The 20493-nt window shown below is 34.1% G+C and overlaps 1 protein-coding gene across 1 annotated transcript; it reads right to left on the bottom strand.

Moving 5' to 3' along the window:
• Positions 1–2219: 2219 nt before the first annotated feature.
• Positions 2220–20269, bottom strand: LOC132172783 (Cyclin/Brf1-like TBP-binding protein). The gene is made up of 20 exons (XM_059584352.2): positions 20186–20269; positions 18611–18674; positions 18383–18464; positions 16358–16433; positions 13441–13526; positions 13282–13358; positions 11823–11885; positions 11616–11728; positions 10696–10775; positions 10532–10618; positions 9070–9150; positions 7038–7172; positions 6780–6929; positions 6393–6477; positions 6187–6305; positions 4092–4172; positions 3845–3973; positions 3099–3179; positions 2752–2805; positions 2220–2585 (listed from the first exon to the last, which is right to left on the bottom strand). The coding sequence occupies exons 2-20, from the start codon at positions 18667–18669 to the stop codon at positions 2328–2330; spliced, it is 1896 nt and encodes a 631-aa protein (XP_059440335.2). The 5' UTR covers positions 18670–18674; positions 20186–20269; the 3' UTR covers positions 2220–2327.
• Positions 20270–20493: the final 224 nt, after the last annotated feature.

Genomic DNA, 20493 nt, shown 5'->3' with positions numbered 1-20493 from the left:
TTATGCCATGGTGTACGTACGTTTAACATTTTAAAACATTTCATGCACTCCCACAATTGTTTTTTTTATTTTTCTTTGCTTTCTTTATTTTCATTTACATTTCATCAAATATCATAACAAAGCAACACTACAAAATAACTAATTTTTCTTGACTAGCGCTTTCTGACGTGTCATGATGTCTGACACGTCAAAAAACTTTTATGATGTGTGTTGAAGGTTAGAAACGTAGGGGTCAGTAAATTTTTTTTACTGACGTGTCACTATTTAGGACATCAAAATTTACTGACGTGCTACTATTTGCCACGTCAGTAAAATTTATTGATGTGCCAAACAGTGACATGTCAATAAATTTATTGACATGGCATTCTTTACCACGTCCTAAAAAATTTATTAACGTGGCAATGTCTAACAGGTCAGAATTTATTGACGTGTGGATATTGCCAGCTCACTAATTACTGTCCTGCCAACTTTGCCACGTCAGAAAAATATTTATTGACGTGACATTTTATGCCACGTCAATAATTAGTGACGTAGCACAAATTCGTTTACTGTAGCCACGTCATAAATTGATAGTTTTTTTGTAGTACAAGTAGAAGCATGCATATAAAATCATTTACATTTAGACGCTTTATTAAACATATAGTATTGGAAGCATATATAAAAGGGGCTTAAATTTTTTTTTTTTTAAGCTAATAATATTATATTGCATACCTTGAAGATAATTTTAAGAAAACATTGGATTAACATTTTGAAGAAAGTAAAGGTACGATCAAGAATTTCAACACAACCCACTTAATTAGCAACCTAAGTAAAATCTTGCTATGGACTTAGGAAAAATCCAGGTGATAGAATCTGTTCTTCTTGGGGGCAGCAAGAGTTCTTAGTGGAAGAATGAATTTCTTGTTCTATTTTTGTAAGATTTAAAACATATAAATCAAGAAAAACATAAGGGTAATGCATCTCATCAGATTTATTACAACAAAATGTATTCACAATAATGTGAAGGATTAATCGTTGAGAAAGACTTACCAAAATCGTTGACTAGAAACTGTGTCTTCTAGTAATCAATTTTGGGCCTTGATTTGGACCTAATTTTGCATAGAAACAGAGGACCTAATTTTTGAGGGAATGGGATCCTTTGAGATGGGGAATATTTTGTGCCAAAAACTGACATATGCTTTTAGGTATTATTTATGAAGAGAGAGTGAAAGCCCACTCAAACCTGTTCCCACAGCTTCCTATAGTTTTTCCTAAGGGTGTCAAAAATTACCGGGGAATTAGAACTGGAATCGAGACCGGGAAACCAGGGACCCGGTTCCGGTTCCGGTTTGGAAAAACCAAAAACTGGGTACCCAGTTTTTGCCGGGTTACCGGAACTGGGTGCATATATATATAATAATATTTTTTTAATATATATACCGGTTACCGGATGGGTAAAAACCGGTTTCTCAAAACCAAGAACCGGGTACCCCGGTTTTGACCAAAAACTAAGAAACTGGACCGGGTTGACACCCCTAATTTCTCCTGTCCCTTCTTCTTTAGACATGAAATTGTAGGAGATCCAAATCCACTAGTTTTACCAACTTGTTTTTCGTCTCTTGATTAACTAGGCATGCAGTATTAATTGTAAAAGTTTCAGATCACATCTTTGGTGTGTAAAGCAAGAAAAAAACGTACCACTTTTACTAGTACTATCACGCTCCGTTCTGGGTAATAAGAGGAACGTAAACTTAGCCCATCTATTAAACATTAACAATTTGTTTGATAGTTTAAAGGAGACATTAACACAATTAGTAGTTGAGATGAGACATGGACAATAGGTGATAGTTCGAAAGTTGTATATGTACTTTTTCCTTTTTTTTTTTTTTTTTGAAAATAATTCCCAAATAATGGAACGGTTGACTTCCATTATTTATGTTCATTTCGTCTCTCTTAAAATGCCCCCATCCAAACACGCACTAACAACCACTGGACTTGCTGGAATTTGGTAATAGGCCCTATTTGTGCACTCAGAATTCTTTTCTTCTAAGCGCGGTTCACCTGGAGATTTATTTCTACAGGGCCGAGCTTATAAGTGGCCCAATAATTACCGAGAACTATTTTTTTAAAAAAAAAAAAAACACTGAAATATTAATTAAATAAATAAATTTATCATTTTTATCAACTTAAATTTTTTAAATTTTTTTTTAAAAAAAAGTTTATGGTAATTCTCTTCGAAATATCATGAAACTACTGATTTTATGATTTCCTAGGTATGGATTTCAATGAAATCAAATGAGCCAATCATAATTCATAATCTACATCTATGAATACAATTACCTCTCATATCAATATTCATCGTCACCATTATCATAGTCATCATAACCATAACCATCCTCTTCATTTTCGAAGTTCAATACATTGCTATATGTTCCCATGCCATCTTCCTGCTCCATGTCTTCTTCATACCCTTGTTCCAGTTCATCATAATTGTCTGCGCCGTCCCCGTCGTGCTCTTTCTCGCCATCGCTTTGCCCTTTGGCATTGCCATTGCCATTGCCATCGCCATTTGATGTACTGACTTTTTTATCCATATCGGATGGTGGCTGCAATAAATAAGTAAGCAACACAATTAAGTTGAAATATTGTGAGAAATTTATCAATGAAATAGAAAAATTAATGGAATCCAAATCTTGTATGATCCCTGCTCAGATTTCAAAATGGCATTATCTCAATGAGCTTTTAGTATGAAATAAGAGAAAATAAACATACCTTGTCGGCAAAGAGGGTCTCCAATACATCATAGTTGATTTTCGAACTGAGTCTCTGAAAACATAAAAACGTGAGCCGCACAGAGGAAATATCTAATATACAATGCAAACTTGAGAAATAAACAAAAGCCAATGAAATTAAAAGCATAAAATTCAAACAGATGATATGGCCCTCAGTGGAGATAATAGGAAGACGCAAATGACATAGATGAACCAGAAAATATAAAAATCAGGTTAGTTCAGTTCAGTTGACTACCATGTGATAAAAATACAACAGGGCCCATTGCTATTTTTACCATAATTAGTCAACACTCATTTGCTTCAAGCACTGATCTTTCCATGACTTACCTTCTTGATTAGCATTTGATGAGCTGCTTCTGCAGCTGTTTGAGCCGGATTGGTATTCACATCTTGTTTCCGTTTCCGCTCCTAATTTAAAATAAAAATGAAGATAAAATAGTACTCTTAAGAGAGAAAAAAAAAAAATTTGTAGAGTGGATTAAAAGGCAAGCAAAATGATAAATCAACACAATCTTAACTTCGATGAAGAATATGTATGAACTGCAAGCAATCAATAGAGTAAATGGACAAACACATTTATTTTCTATTTTAACTGACAAGAAATATTGGAACAAAATCACGTGCAATGTTATACATGAGTCCTTTCCCATATATTTTTGGGTTGGACAAAATAAAAAAAAATTAAAAATTAAAAAAGAGTTTAGGACTGTGCCAGCCTTGCCAGGACCCCCACTTACAAGATCAACACTAGGAAGTGGCTTATCTAAACTTGACAAAGGGAGCACATACAAGAAGAAAGTCCAATCAAAAGCCAAAACATATCACAATTATGATTTGACCCAAACTATTGTCTTAAAGGAGATGAAACCATTACCACAACTTCAGTCACATAAAGCATGCAATTCATATGTAAAAAACAAACGAAATCAACCAATTTTAGACATGTTTTTACTTGCCTCCCTCTACGATTTAAAAACTAATTTAATCAGCAATCTTCAGCCATATTTGCTCAAAAATAAGGTTGTGACCCTCCTTAATAAAAATCCCTAAGTGTTCACTGGTATGAGTAATACCTTTCTTGACTTCGCGACAGCAGCCGCAGCTGCTGCAGCTAGTTCATGTGCAGCTCGCAATTCATCAGAACAATTCTCATAGAGGGCCTGACTGGCTTCCATCTTAGCAGCAGCTGCTGCTGCTTGTTCCTGGAAACATACAGATTACTGTAAGCCATTTAATCAACTAAGGTTAAATACATTGTCAGATTACGTAATGTTTTGCATTCACCAAAAGATCTGCTCAAATTTGCAAAGAATCTTTAACCTGAAGATACTCTTTGTTCATTTCCTCCCATATAATCTTCTTGTAACGCATCTCCTCCTCATTGTTGAGGTAGCCACTCACCTAGCAAGGTACACATTAACAAACTCCCTACCATAAGTTAAAGATAAAAGAAAGTGAAATATTATTATGCATAATCATACAGAATTTTTTTTGATAAGTAATGAAAAACTTAACAGAGTTTTATAACAATGTCACATCTAACTCATCCAATGAATTTGTTTTTCTAAGAATTTCCTAATCTTAAGAGTTACAAATTATTGATAGTGTTTTTTGATAAGTAATTTCATTATCATTAATTAAGTACAAAGAGACACAACCCTAATATACAAGAGTATACAAAAAGAATCCTTAATCAGACAAACAAGAAGAACAAAGATTCAAAAAATATTTGATAATCTAAATCTTATTGTTAAATCTTATACAAAGGCAACCTTATAGTTAAAAATATAAACTTCGATAATTTAAATCTTTATACATACTCAATTTACAGTTACAGAATTAATAGTTTGAGTTTATGGATATTTTAAAATGATAAGAATATCCTTGAACATTGATAAACCTATTTTTAGCACTTCTAATAGTTACTTTTTCATTAAAAAGTAAGTGTAACCTTAATAATTTTACAAAGATAAGAAGTGTGCGAATAGACATTCCTATCTAAGTGATAGGAGATAGAATTTTTATATTTCATAAGAACTGAGATGCTCACGGATATTGTAATTCTCCAGAATTTTACCCCATGAACAAGCAAATTCCACAAATTCCTAAGAATTGACAATCCCCCTCTAATTCTTACATAACAAACACATCATTACTAGATAATTGTCAAGTCCATTCCTATTAGACAAACTCAAAATCCCATAAAAGATAGTAATTGAAGACCTTTTTCTTTCTCCTTATAAGTATTCAAGAATTCATGGAAGGAACAATGGAATAGTAACCTCTAAAATTTACAATCAAAAGTTGAAAAGGACTATAATATCCAAAGCTAAAAGACCATGGAAACTCCCTACAGCTTTAATCTAATCATTTAGTGCTTAAGGAACATAGAACCCAATCAAATTCAAGTCTAGCTTAACGCTATAAAAGTATGTTTGTCTCTCTAAGAGCACCCACATATGACAAAGTGGTATGGTATTCAAAACCTGATAACTTCCATTAAGCTCAAATCTCCCTTACGAACTTTAGAACCTCTATCACTATTCTAGGGATCACCCAATGTTGTAATACTCTTGTCCTATATTGGGAAGAGGAATGTCCACATAGAGTGGGTGGTTTATAAAAAGATACTCATGGGTGCTAAGTCCCAAATTGCTTACTTACTAGATGAAACTAAGCTTTATAAGTGATTCTATAGAAGCTCCAAATTGACTAATCATTTTGGAGTGATAGCACATATATGGCTAGCATTTTTTCCTGGATCGTTATAAATGTTGTCAGAGCCACCTAATAATGCCATGTGACACTGTTAGCACCGCATGACGTAGTCCTAACGTATAAAGGGAGGGAGTTTGTAATACCCTAATCTCATATTAAGAAGAAGAGTGCACATAGAGAGTGGGTGATTTATAGAAAGATAATCATGGGCATTAAGTCCCACATTGCTTACTTACTACGTGAAACTGGGCTTTATAAGTGATTCTAGAGAAGTTCCAAATTGACTAGGTCCTTTTAGCGTTATAGTAGGTAGATGTGGTTAGCGTTTTTTTCTGAGTTGTTACAAATGCACCCCAAACAATGATAAGAGCAATGAAAACAACTCTCTCACCGTATCAATGCAAAATAAGCTTATCTACAATCCACAATCATTTGCACACATGCAATACCAATCTACAAAAAAAAATTGTTCTCATCATATGGTTCTCAACTGTCAAAATTTTACACAAGCCAAATGTCAACTCAAAGCTTCCTCATAATGATACATGGAAATAACTGATAGCACATAAAAGGTAAATATTGATTCCAAACCAGCTCCCCTTTGATAACCTTTTATGTGGTAGGTGCACCACCCAAGAGACCAACATAATCAACAATGTTTTACAAATACATATAGCTAATGCAATAAGCTCCATACCTCAACATCATCAATATCAGAAAGGCCATCTGACTCATCATCAGTGAAGGAACTTGTGTTCTTGGATTTCTGACATGCATCAGAAACATCATCTCTTTCGATTTGATCCGTGCCAGCTGCTGCAATCAAACGCCATTCAATAGAATTTCTCGTTGATGTATTTTATAAAAATACAGGACTAAGACCTTTCTTGTTAACACACTTACAAGTACAGTCATCCTCCCTTTGGTCCAATCGTTCATTCTCGGTTGCCTTTTGGCTACTTTCAGCAAATGACTTAGCTTTCTCAAACTAAAAAGAAGAAAAAAAGTAACAACAATTAATCATGCATGAAAATTTTAGGCATAAAAGTTGAAAAATTATGAGAACCAGTAATAAATTATAAGAAAGAACATGGGATAAAAATACACCAATACTGCAAATTGTTTATTTTGAGTCTAGGTAAGAAATATATAAATAAAAGTCCTCATGCTTGCTTCTTTTTGATACACAATTGCCTCCTTAACTCAGAACTTGTCAACATAAAAATAAAACGCAAATACAACCAATGAGGAAGTTAACAATGCCAAAATAGGACTAACCATTTCAGTTACCTGTTCAATTTTTTCCGTCTCTTGCTGAGGCATGAAGGGACTTGATTCATCCCCCTTATTAGCAGACGCCATGGCCATTCTCTCCCTTTCAGCACGCTGGAAGGCAGGAGGTTCTGACCCACCATGTAGTCCCCCAGAAAGTTCAATAAACTACAGCCACCAAAGACAAGCATGGGAAAAAATGAAGAAGCAAAGCATAATGAAGAGAATGGACAAATGAAAAAAAAAAAAAAAAAAAGAGAGAGAGAGAGGAGTTACATCTTCATAACAATCTTTGCAAAGTCCATGGGCAAAATGAGGTTTACTTTTATGTTCACAAAGCACTTCCCCAGACGTTTGGGACCGATCAACTCGTACTCCGCATGCCTTAGCATTCTTATTTAACTCCTCGATCTATTTAAGAGAAAATATAAAAAACAAACTGTCAAACTCGTATCATAGCAGAATAGAGTTCTTGCTTGCATGACATCTTTTTCAAATGATTCGTTAGTTAAACCAAAATTGTTGTTTTATAACATCTTAATCAATTCATTAATCCTCACAAAGAATTACAAATGCGTTAATTAATTCAATGCAGCTAACAAGACACACCAGTCAAATATTTGAGGGAAATGTATTTACTTTGTACCAGCCATGATAAGGAAGTGCATGTTGTGTACACCTTAGCAACTTGTAGAAAAAAATTATTAGCAGTTGAGTACATTGAAATTAACTTTCTTTTTTATTGAGTAATCAAATTAAAGTTAAACGCAAAAGGCGCAACCCAAGTACAGAAAAAGTAAACAAGAGATACACCAAGCTAGAAAGAGAAAAAAAAATCATGAAAACTAAGCAAATTTGAATAGTCTAAAGCAACTATCTAGTGGTAAAGAAAATTGAAGAAGAAAGACTTTAGTTATATCTACACCTCCACAATCAAAAAGAGTGAGAAAAGCGCTAGTCACATCTACGTTATATCCCAAAAGGACTAACCAAAATTACAATTAAAACTCCGTAGTTAACTTTATATACCCAAATCTCACAAAGTACACAACCAACCAAAATTACAATTAAAACTCCTTAGTTAACTTTATATACCCAAATCTCACAACCAATGTAGGTCTTCGCACATGCACGCCCTTATAATCCACCTCTTACTATAGCGTTCCGTGACATATGTCATTATTAACCTAGTTCTAGAGAAATCACTAGCTATATTTGGCTATAACCACAAAGGACCAATCATAATTACAATTGAAACTTCTAAAGTGATTCATATACTCCAATCTCACCAAGTACATAGCCTATGTGTGACTTGGCACATGAATACCTTCATAATCCACTCACTCAATGTGAAACTTTATTTTTTCTACTCACTAAATGTGGAACTTAACTACTTGGAACGAAGACCCCACCTTTTTTTTTTTTTAAAGAAAAGACGTGAAGAAATATAAAAAAGTGTTCCCATCCTACACAATCTAGGGTCTCGCACAATTAAAATAAAAGAAGAACCCTTCATGACCCACCGAATAGATTTGAGAGATGGTGTGTGCGTGTTTAAAGAGAGTTCTCCCATATTCACTTATCAAAGAGGAATTGTAAAAATTCTCTTATGAGGTGTTTTCAGCTAAAGTGATGCCAAGTTGATGCTGGAAAAACATAACAAAAATACTTTAATAATAGTCTTGTGTGCGAAAGACAGCCTAAAGTGACAAAACAGCAATCTTAAGATCGACTTAAAATAACTAATGGGGATTTTATTGATATTCCAAAATATGTGGTGGAAGCAATTTTTTTTTATAAATAATTTCATATCATGAATAAAGTGCAGAGGAGTGAAACCTTAGTACACAGGAAGTATGCAAGGGAACCCAAATAATAGGAAGAAGAAGAACATAAATCCAAAAAATATGCAAGAGTAGAAACATTCAACCTATGATGTGCTAACATCCATATATGTAACGTGTTAAAGAGTTTTGTTAGACATCCACTTTGGACATCTACAACAATCACAAGCTCAACACATTAGACAAACACAGCATTAACAGCAACATTTATAAGGCTTGGGCAAGGCAACAATGCAACTCGCAATTACGTTGCACCCAATTGTAAGACATGCTGAAAACTACACTTCCCAGCCTAATACACACTAACTTGAGGGTCCAACTGATTAAATTTTCATTGGACCTTGCGTGTCATGATATATTATAGCATGTTTCAAAAGTGACAACTGCACAAAGTAACAGATCACATTTTTATAATGAGATTAATGAAGTGTGCATGCACAAGTCCTAATAGAAGTGAAACTCACCGTTAAGCTCGCTGAGTCAGTATTCTCAAATTCAATCAATCGTTTCGATAGCGTTACTTCACAAATATGTACAATTTTTACCTAGTAAAAACAGCATGTGTCAGATGTATTATGAGAAGTGTTTAATGCATCAGGCAAATTTTGAGACAGATTAAAAGTGATAAGCAAGGCCATATCTAGTAAAGAAAGGTGGAAAAGACTGGAGTAATGAAGTAATTCATCAAAATCAACTTTTATTCGATGATAACAAATAATACATTGCATATAATTTCCAGACAAGCAAGATGAGAAAAAGAGTTATGCTAAAAATTACACAATAATCAATAAAATTTGGTAAACATAATGCTTCTATAAAGATACAAAGTACATGTAAGACATTGAACAATAAATGGTAAGGTAATGTGCCTCAATAACAAATTTGCAGTACAACAATAGTGGTAGGATTCAGCAATGATTCTTTGACAAAGACACAAGTTACATGTAGCAAGACAAAAGTTGGGGTTGGGCATGGCTATTCCCAAATTCTAGACGCAAGGACGGTTAAGCGCTTGTATCTTAAATGAGGGTAGAATGACATACATGACAAGTTTTTTCAGCAATTTGTATATCTTTGCATGCAGAAGACTTACAGATGGTAGTCATGAAAATAACAACCATGTGTAACTTTGTAGACAAGAATGTATAGTGCTTCCCTTAGTATTCACACCTATAAGGTAAATGAGAGTAAATTATTTTTACAAGTGTCTAAAAGAAGTTTGGACAACAGTGTGGACAATGGTGCACATCCTTGGGCATATGGCATGCAGTTTCTTATTAGGACAAGTGTCGAGCAAATCAAATGGGAGTAGGCATAATGAACAAGATGCTCAATATAGAAATCCAGAAGCTTGAATTTGAAAAATGCAGAGGGCAGTTAGTAGTCCTCAAAGTGAAGCAATTTGGAAGATAATTCCACTCTACACAGTGTGGTGTATTTGGAAAGAAATAAATGACCGAAGCATTGAAGATAGTGAGAGGATCGTTGCAGAGTTAAAAGCCTTCTTCAATTCCCTTTTCCATTGGATGGCTTCCTATAATTGTTTTCATATTTCTGGTTCTCATGACTTTTTTTAACTTTTTTCTTTTTATGGTTAGGTGTTTCTCTTGTATTCTTCATGTGTACTTTGGTGCACCCTTTGGATTTTAATGAATTTCGATTAATTATCAATAAAAAAAGAATTGTAGAATATGAATTTATGGTCTAAATTGGAACTTCATTTTTTCTACTCAACAATGCTTTGGTTGAAAAAATAAGAATAAAACTCGAATAACAAAATATGAATTAATGAGTAAATTAAAATTAAATGATTTTCAACATTAATGAGCTTTTTATGTAGGCAAAACTAGAAAATTATTGAAGGAAATTTTACCCATAATATACAGAAGCAAAATGCAAATATTCTAGGAGGTAAGCTGGACTTACAATGTCAGACTTCGAAAATCTGTACCCATGTGAAAGGGCAGAGATATATAATGCTGCACCACACAACCCACTAGGTTTTCTACCCGTCTGTGTGTAATATAGGATACATTAATTTTCGTAGAGATTAAATATGGAAAAGAAATTCAGCTTCATGTATAGGGTACCTGAATCCAGTCTCTTTTCATGCTGGCTATAATACGTAACGCAGTTTCGCAGACCCTCATGTTTCTTTCCTTCAATAATTCTACAAGGAGAATAAGAATTGCTTGTTCAAAATAGTTGCCCAATGCATTTTGTATATATTTGAAACAAACATCATGGTCATGCCGTTTTCAACGAATCTGCTAATTCTGATCCCTAATAAATCCCTAACGAACTAGAATTTATTTTATTATAGAACTTAACACCATTCTTGAAAAAGTTAGTGTGCAATACCATTTTTCATTACTCCTCTAACTCAATGTCCTTTTTTTTAACATTTTCCAACATTTGTTCAAGTCTTATCATGTCTATCTCCCTTGTAAACAAAAGTAATGTCTTCTACCAACTTCCAAAATGTTCGGATGTATCGGTGTAAGAACATTTTATTTTTTCTTTGCTTTCAAGTTCAGAGTAGACATCTTATACTAATATGGGGTCGTATAGTCTTTCACTGCTTCTACATTACTCAGTACATTTTAATTTACAGAATTGTAAAATTTAAGACTTGAGTCTGTACTACGATAAAAACAAAAAATTGGATCAACCCAAAAGGTGAAAGAGGCTTCCTTCAGGAAGGAGATTGTCAAGCATAAAATAATGAAATGCAGGATAGTACCTACCAATTATATTATATATACCAGTTTTTACTGGACAGAAAACCTATAGTTCCCATTTCACCAAACATAGTTCTCTATAATCATGCTTAGTTTTTTTTTTTTTTTTTTAGAAGAAAGAAAAAAGAAAAAAAAAATTTGAAAACTTAAAATTGATCAAGGCAATAAACACTAGCAAAATCCTAACTCAGAGAAGACGGTCCCAAAAAAAAGCCAGCAATACGAATTTCTTGGAATGTGATGACAAGCAAGTTATAGTAGGTTCTTACTTTCTGCAAATCGAGGTATATAAAGGGAAGGATCAACAGGCTTTACAATAGTAGGATGTTGTCCAAGGCTTAGAAGTTGACAAAGCTGCAAAAACACAGCGCCTAGCACATAACTGCAGAATTTTAAAAGAGTTGATGAAACTAGTATATTAATACACAATGCGCATAAAAAGTCAAAATTTGATATTGAAATAGGTTCTCTCTTACACATTTATCCCCAAAAGCTCTGAAAAGTCAATAAGGAGAAATGGCTTTGGGTCCTTAGCTACACTGCAAAGCATAACAACTTCGCTTTAGTTGCTTTAATGAAATGCCAAACAACTAACACATGATACAAAATTATTAACATGCCAACAGAGGCCAGACAAAAATAAAAGAAATTGAAGCATAAAATAATTGGCAGGTGAAGTTAAAAGCAACCATATGATTTATTAGTATTCCCAAATAGTTTCCCCAAACTCCCTTTTGGTTCTAGGGTCTATAGATAGGATTTTTGTGGGTTCATGGGTTTTACCTTCGTATACTTTCTGTGTACTTAGAGGCGCATTGCGATTTTTTTATATATATACAACATTACTTATTAAAAAAAAAAAAAAGTATTCCCAAATAGACTTGGCCTTGAAGCAAGCCCCCAAAGGAAGACCAAAATACTTCAAGGACAAAGAGGAAGTCCCACAGCCTAGGATGCCAGCCAGCTCATCCGCATTATCCATATTTCCCACAGGAACCAAGTCTGACTTGGCCATGATGTACACCCCCAGTGAACCTTTTCTGTTTTTTTAATATATTTATAACTTATCTAAAGAATAAATACGCAAGAGCATGTTTGAGAAGCCACAAATTCATTTCATCTGCAAATACACTCAGCATGGCATTACTTAATTACACTTGGAGAAGAAGAAAAACAGTGAGCAAAAAGCTACAAAAATATCTTCAGTACACATTGTGAACACTCTCTGACTTGGTTCCTGCTATACTGGCCAGCAAAGTTAAAGATTACTGGCCAGCAAAGTTAAAGATTACTGGCCCAAATAATTTCCCATATATCCACTCAAACAAAATCCCAATAAATTATAAGAAAGACGCACATGCAAGCATCCATACATGCACACCCACTACATGACGATAATGCTACCTGACTTCATACAACTAGAGAATGAAACTTGCTGCATTTATGTTTACCTCAATGTTTTCTGACAAAAGCTCAACTAATTCAAGAAGAAAGGGTGCAAATATTTCAACCACTTTTGTCACTAAATCTAGCAGTAACAACAGTTATTTTGGCCAGATGAGTCAGATTATAAAAGGCATACCACAGAGGATCAACCTTACCATTGGCCAGATACCAGGTAGCACACTCAACCTGGGACCACTGCTCATGAAACAGAGGCCCCTCGCCCTCCCTTCCCCTGCCCTTAGGGCCACTCATCCGAGAAAAAAAAAAATACTTACCATTGAACAGATAAGTATTAACCTACACTCAGCAATTCATTCTTTCCATTTCAATTTCTTAGACATCAATTAAATGTTTCAAGCTAACTGAAAAAAAATAATAATAATAAAAATAAAAAATAAATAAAAAATAAAAATCAATAACAAAATCAATTTGTCTCTCTACTATGACTGTAAATTCACAATTTAAGGAATCCTGCAAAAATTTGCTTACCGACATGCAATATAAAGGCATGCAGCTGCAACTTGCTCTGTTCTACGCCCCCTAGTAAAGCTCCGTTCAAGTGCAATCTGAAAAATTATACCCAAATCATATGTTTGAAAAATAATATTCAACTAGTGAGGACACTATAGCAACTGACAAAATACATACCCGATAAAATGCACAGGCTGGATTAATTATGGAGTCACCACCACTTATATTAAAAGCTGTAACCATACGTTCTATTTCATCTCTCCCTGCGACAGAAAATAACAATTTCTGATTATAAATGACATTACCAGAACTCTCTTAAGCCATAAACTATAGGCTATGTACACTAAATAAACTATCAAAACTCTCTATGTGTGCATAACACATGCCTCATCAGATTACACAAACTTCTGCAAAGCACCATTGAATTGCTTGAGACTCAGACCAACCGTTTTCCACCACCCAACTCCATGTAGGATGAAACTCCATTATCATATCCACATAACTTTTATGACTACTAAATTCATTAAAGGAGGGCACGAGACACAAAGCAAGAGACAAAATGTGTAGGCATTAGGAGTTCCTGTGCTCTTGGATGGTTGCAGATCTCTTCTGGAGAAATGAAGAGAGATCACCACATGTTGAAAAAAGGAGGACGCCTAGTCATATCCCCTAATGGTTTTAATAAACATTCTAAGATAAGCTTGGGGACTTTAAATTTAAGAATCGTCTAAGCAACTCAATTAAATAAACTATCAAAACTAGTACCCACAGATTTATAGCAAGCCGTAACAACCAATGTGCAAAACAGTCACCCGCTTTTTAAATTGACACAACATTTTATACATGCTATTTATGGACCACACACTCTAACTTTCACTTTTATATTCCTTATAGATTTTTGATTAGTTATTCCTTACAGATTAAAATGCATTCATTTGTTCGGAAATGTACAGGGAATTCCTGCTTTTCCTAAAAAGACAAATAAGGTCATCATATCTTCATTGGAACAATAAGTCCTATTTCTTAAACACTCGTCTCCAAACAAGTTTAATCTCTCTCCAAAAATTGAGGAGTAACAGTTTTACCTCAGATATACAATATCTAAATACATTAACTAAACCATTAATGATTGAAATATCATGAATTAATGATACACCATAAATATGTTTTAATAAGTCAATGTTTTTGTTTTTGATAAGAGATACATCATAAAAATGTATCAAAGTAAAACAAAGCTTTTCTTGCTCCCTTTTCCCCTTCTAGTTAGGTGATCCTGTTGTATACTCCCAGTGTACTTCGGGGCGCCTTTACACTTTTTAATAATATAGTTTATAACTTATCAAAAAAAAGAAAAAAAACATGTCTTCAAACAAGTTTAACAGCTCTCGAACAATTGAGGAATAACAGTTTTTTCTGTAAGTAGGAATAACAGTTTTCGCTTATCTATACAATATCTAAATTCACTAATTAAACCACTAACGGAAATTGAAATATTAAAAATTAATGATACATCATAAAAATGCAACAATGCAACTGCTCTGAACAAATAAAACAATGTTTACTTATATTTCAAATTTTCTAAATAGAATAAATATTTTAATATGCTTGTACTTCATTTAACTTTGAAAACTTTTAAGATTTATAAATTGAACTAGTGATTTCCACCATTACTGAGAATAACTTCAGATTACACTTTGTGTTTCATTGTTCTTAATTGACCCAAACTTGAACTACTTTCCTTTTTCCACCAACTCCTTTTATTTTTAAAGAACAATGATTTTGTGAAAAACAATGTAGAATTTACTTGTCGTTCTTTTTTCTCATTCATTTTATTGTGATCACATTAACTTTGAAAGTTGCAAGATCGAGAAAATTATTTAAAGAAAAAAACAGTCATCTAAATTGTTTTTGCACAATATAAACAATAAGGCAAACTGCATTTTCTTCACCTTCCAACTATGGTGGTAATCCCTATTTGGTCCCTAAACTTTAAATTGAGCAATGTTAAGCAGCTATCTAACCTCTGTTTGATTCAATTAGAATACCTTACATGAAGCTTTCCCTTGCAAGCCACCTAAGACCATTTAACTGGCCAGGATGCGTGATCGGTCTCAGAAATTGAGTAGAGGTAAAGAGTTTGAGAACTCTACAAATTAAGGAGTTGGCTTGCAGGTTAATTAGTTTGGCTCTGATTAAGGGCCATTTCCTTCAGAAGAGTTTGGCTCTCATAGGGCTGTATGCTAGTAATTTCATGGAAAGCTTGAACCCTATTCACAGAAAGAATTTCAAGGATTTAAGGGCTAGTATGAGAGAAAGAGAGAGCAAGAGGAACCATTTAAGCACATAACCCAATTTCTCACACTTTCACAGGAGCTCTTTTTTTTTCTTTTTTCTTTTTTTTTTTTTTCTGTTTTACAAATTCAGCCTCAGAAAACTCCAATGTTGGGCACATTTTCTCAATGAATCTTCTGAACAATTTCAACTAAAAATCTTCAATTTTGCGCCCAGAATTTTTCCTTTTTTCTCAATATTTCAGTTCCAGATTTAGCCATTTAGGTTTGCATTTTTAGTGATGGTAGTGGTGGTGGTAGTACATTTTCCAAAGGCTCAAGGACTCTCTCTCTGTAAGGCTAGAAATACTCATAGGTGGCCACTTAAATAGTATTAGGAGTCTCCTGCATGGAACTTTCATCAATTTGTGCCAATGTAATCTCAGGGTAGGCCTTGATTGCAACTTTAAGCAAAATACAAACTTAAAATTGCTCAAGTTCAAAGTTCAAGTGGCATTTTTGAAAGTTGGACACTGAAAATTGTAATTGTTGTACTAAACAATATTTTAAAACCAGAAGTTCAAAGGCAATCAACAAACGGCATTTCTTTTCAGAAAGTATATTTGTGCTAGGGTCACACATGGCTTAGTGGACTAAGTTCAGTTGCCCCAAACTTCGAGTTGTACCTATAAAAGTGTACAAATTCCTCTAGAAGTTTACATACCTGGCAAGTTTATTTAGCAACAATGTGGACATTCTTATTGAAATTTTAAACTCATAAAATGACATCTAAAAGCAAATATTTACAGAGCACAATCACAAACCTTTATCTAGAGTCCTTCTAAATGATTCTGGGTAGCAACTTAGGATGGATTTTACAAGGGTACCAGCCACCTGACTCTGCAGATTAAAGACCTCCACTTAAAATTTCAACATATATAGTATGAAGCAAAATCAAAGCACAGCATACATTTCAATTCATCATAAGCATTTGAAAAATAATGTCTCAATATCAGAGTGATACACTCTTACATGCATTTATCTAAATTTCATTACAAAATATAGCTTACTCATGTTAAAATATTTACATAATTGTATTAAAAGGAAAAGATTTTTTTTTTTTTGATAAGTAATGTCAATGTATTAAAAAGCGCAAGGGTCGCAACCCATGTACACAGGAATTGTATTAAAAGGAAAAGATATCAACATTGAAGCAAAAACCCTTTACTTTGACAGCAATTGTTGTCTTTTAATAGTAGTACAATTTATAAAACTACTAGAAATAAATAAAGCAAAAAAAAAAAAAAAAGAAGAAGAAGCAAAGTCTAGGCACAATGTCCATTTCAATCCAGCATAAGCATTGGGAAAACAATGCAGCACTATTAAAATCCAAAACACACATTGGTCTAATCATGTCTAATATTTAAAATGATATATTAAATGGAGAAGATAATACAATTGACATAATAGCCTTTTATTTTGAAAGGAATTGCTTTATATTTTTATGGTATTATAATTTACACACATTTTCACAGTACTCTACCAACATAAGAAATGTATAGATCATCCAAAGGTGGGTTAGATATAACAATCGAAACTAAAAAGATATATTGACAACTTGCGTAAAAGAGGTATCATTGTGGTGGGATGGTGTTGCATGTGTAAGCGAAGTGGTGAGTCTATCAACCATCTTCTCCTTCATTGTGAAGTGGCACGAGCGTTATGGTGTGTAGTACTTACTCTTTTTGATGTCACATGGGTTATGTCTGGAGGGGTGGCAGATTTGTTAATGTGTTGGCGTGGTCGGCGTGGTAATATTCCAACTAAGGAGGTGTGGCGAATAGCACCATTATATCTTATGTGGATTATTTGGCGAGAGAGGAATGCGAGATGTTTTGAAGACCAAGAGAGGTCAATGGAAGATCTCAAAAAGTTGCTTATTCAAACATTGTTCCATTGGACCAATGCTTGTAATGTGCCCAAGATTTCCACCATGACTCAATTTTTATCTTTATGTTCCTCTTTTTGCCATTAGTGGGGCCTTTCTTTGTATACTTCCTGTGTACTAGGGTTGCGCCCTCTGGGCTTTTCAATGAATCACTTATTTATCAAAAAAAAAAAAAGTTAAATGCAAATCCATGTAGCATTGAAGAGAACATTCAACTGTTTTTTAACAAACCCAGTCCAAATTTCCCCAATTTATGCTCCAATGAGGTGGTACAGGAATTTACCACATATTCATGTTGATTATGATTTATGAAGGGCTCAATGCAACAAAACATGCATAACCAACCAGGAAAAATTACAAGCATTTCAAACATTTAAAAGAAAAAACACTACATTAGCGAATCTGGTACAGAAGAGCCATATTCAGGGGCTGCCTTGCAGAAGGAAGGCAAACACACAGATCCATTTTTTTATGTTGGTCCAAAATTAAAACCTAAATAACATTAAGAAATCTGAATACATGTTGGCAAGGAAACTCCTATCATGCATCTAAGAAGAAAGAACTCTCCTATTATATCCCATAACCATCCTCCACATCATTACCAAATCTTAAAACAATTCCATATATGGCTCGTGTTTGTTAAAGCACAAGCAACTCTATTAGTTGGTCCAAAATATGCAAAGTGATGTTTCCAAATGTTATTGGGTCCTCTTTTATTTGCTACTTCGACATGTCTTGCCCTCTACCAGCATCAGTTTCATATTAAAAGCATCAATAATTCCCAAAATGAGCTTTGGGAATCAATCATCTTCAAATATCTGGTCGCACAATCAACGAAAAAGTCTGTCTCATTGACTAATCAAATTTGCATCACGACACTAACAAAGAAACAGTGCCGTACCTCTCCTCCGGCGCCCTTAACAAATGTAGGTTCTTCAGTGTACAAATCTTGATAAACAACTTTTCCACATACCTCACAACATCTGTGGAAAAAATAAATAAATAAACAGAAAAAGCAATCACATTGAATTTGACCTCAATGTCAGCTAATACTTTATGATTTTGTACATCTTTGAAAAGAACATCAAAAAAGGAATTAGAATAAGGAGAATAGTGCAACATTACTTACCGACTGCCATCATCGTAAACTACTGTAGGCTTACACCTAGCACAAATCGGAAGAGCCATAGTTCCTGCAATACCAAGTGCAGCCAATCTGATTGAAATCAGAATGCTAAACAGCAAAAACTCAAACTCAATTTACATATTAGAATTTCAAAATTAGGGCATTGATTTTCTCCGTCACAGCCTACAGCTTGAAGAGGGACAAAGCGAGAGCAGCATCTTCAATTATATGTGGTTTAACGTGATCAGGAATTTTTTACAACTCCAAATAGGTCGTATAGATGTTTATTTAACTTGGTCAGGACTTTTTCACAACTCCAAATATTATTTAGTATAGAAGGTGTCATGGGTGTTGTAGGGCGGCTGTCTATTAATGCAACTATCTCTCTTTCAGAAGTAGCTTGAGAAGCTGAGAGAACATACTTCATCTATCGCCCATACCCTGCTAAGCCTAGTACGAGCATCCAATAGGACTTTAGCAAACTTTCTACTTCTAAATGATTTATAGCAATCAATCAGCATATGTAACGATGTAAAGAAACTAAATGAAGAAAGATACTCTCCGTAGCTATTGTTGAAATTATGACCAGTTAAACAAGACAACAAACATGCTGATTGAAAAGTGCATGAAAAACAGAGCAACAGAATCATTATCAACCTTTGCAAAACAAATATGACGCATTCCAAGCATTACAATTAGAAGTAACTACTCTTAGCAGACCATGAAATTTGGATTACTTGTACAAGAATTTAAGTTCATCAAACAACTTATGAAGTTATACCAAAAAAAAAAAATTGATCTTACTATCTAACTTTGAATAAGTCCACTTAATTGATACATTAAATTGATGTGCCATTAGATGATCCCTCTGTGTCTTATGTGGTGTATTTGGAATGAAAGAAATGCTAGATGTTTTGAAAATTCCACTAGGACCATAAAGGAATTGACTCATTTCTTCTTTTGTACTCTTTACTCTTGGACGGCCGATTGGCTAGCTCCTTTAGTGATTAGTTTCTCTGATTTTCTTTTTCATTTCTCTCCCTCCAAGGCGCTCTCTGTTTATACTTCCCGTGTATATGGGTTGCGCCCCTTTGCGCTCTTTTATATCATCATTACTTATCAAAAAAAAATTAATTGATTTCCATTAAAAGGTTTGAGTCTGCTTATAAACATAAATCCGTATGAGAAGAGAGCTATTAGATTGAAGAGTTCGCAGATATAAATTGATTTGGGGAACTCTGTCCGTCTGAAATCCATACACGACACAGACCAAATAAGAAGAGGACTTTCTATTGTGAATAACTCCAAACAAAATTGAAATTCAATTTACAAAAGAAATGCAGACATTTTTTTCATGTCCTCAAAATGTTCATCCAAATGTATGCATGTCATGATACATGAATCAGCCTCTTCAAAAATACCAATAAAGCTTCACGGAGAGAGTCACGATTACAATGGGCAGAAAAATTATCAGAAACTTTGGAACAAATTATGAAAAATTGAGGGGGAGACAGTGAAAGAGGATCAGTGGTGTCGTGTGTTTTTCAATAGAAAAAGACGATGGAGAGAGAGAGATACCTGGGTTGACGACAGAGACTTTCTCAGTAGTGGTTTTTCTCAGCCGTTCCGTTCAGCGTCGACGGTTGGGTGGGGGCTTTTGCGGGAAGTTTATCGATGGGTTTATTCCCACGTGAAAGGTTTTTGAGAGATAACAATCAAGGGTCTAGATGAGAAGAAAAAAAATCGAGGGTCACGATTTAACCAAAAGTTTTAGTAACCAAACGTTGTCGTTTTTCTCGCCGTGATCTAACGCCGTTTCATGAGATGGGATGGGACATGGGAGAACGTCAATTTTCAAACAGAATGGTCAAACTCTAGATTTTCCT

Source organism: Corylus avellana, chromosome 1 (assembly GCF_965113065.1).
Source record: "Corylus avellana chromosome 1, dhCorAvel1.hap1.2, whole genome shotgun sequence".
NCBI classification, from domain to species: domain Eukaryota; kingdom Viridiplantae; phylum Streptophyta; class Magnoliopsida; order Fagales; family Betulaceae; genus Corylus; species Corylus avellana.
The sequence above is the reverse complement of the archived record's forward strand: the minus strand, read 5'-3'. Positions and strand labels throughout refer to the sequence as shown.

Bases quoted from the DNA above. Each gene is read 5' to 3' on its own strand.
- LOC132172783 (XM_059584352.2), bottom strand. From the start codon at position 18,669: ATGGCTCTTCCGATTTGTGCTAGGTGTAAGCCTACAGTAGTTTACGAT. The intron at 18,465-18,610 runs GTAAGTAATGTT...TTTTTTCCACAG, and splicing joins GTTTACGATGATGGCAGTCG to ATGTTGTGAGGTATGTGGAA. The intron at 7,173-9,069 runs GTGAGTTTCACT...TCTCTTAAATAG, and splicing joins CTGACTCAGCGAGCTTAACG to ATCGAGGAGTTAAATAAGAA.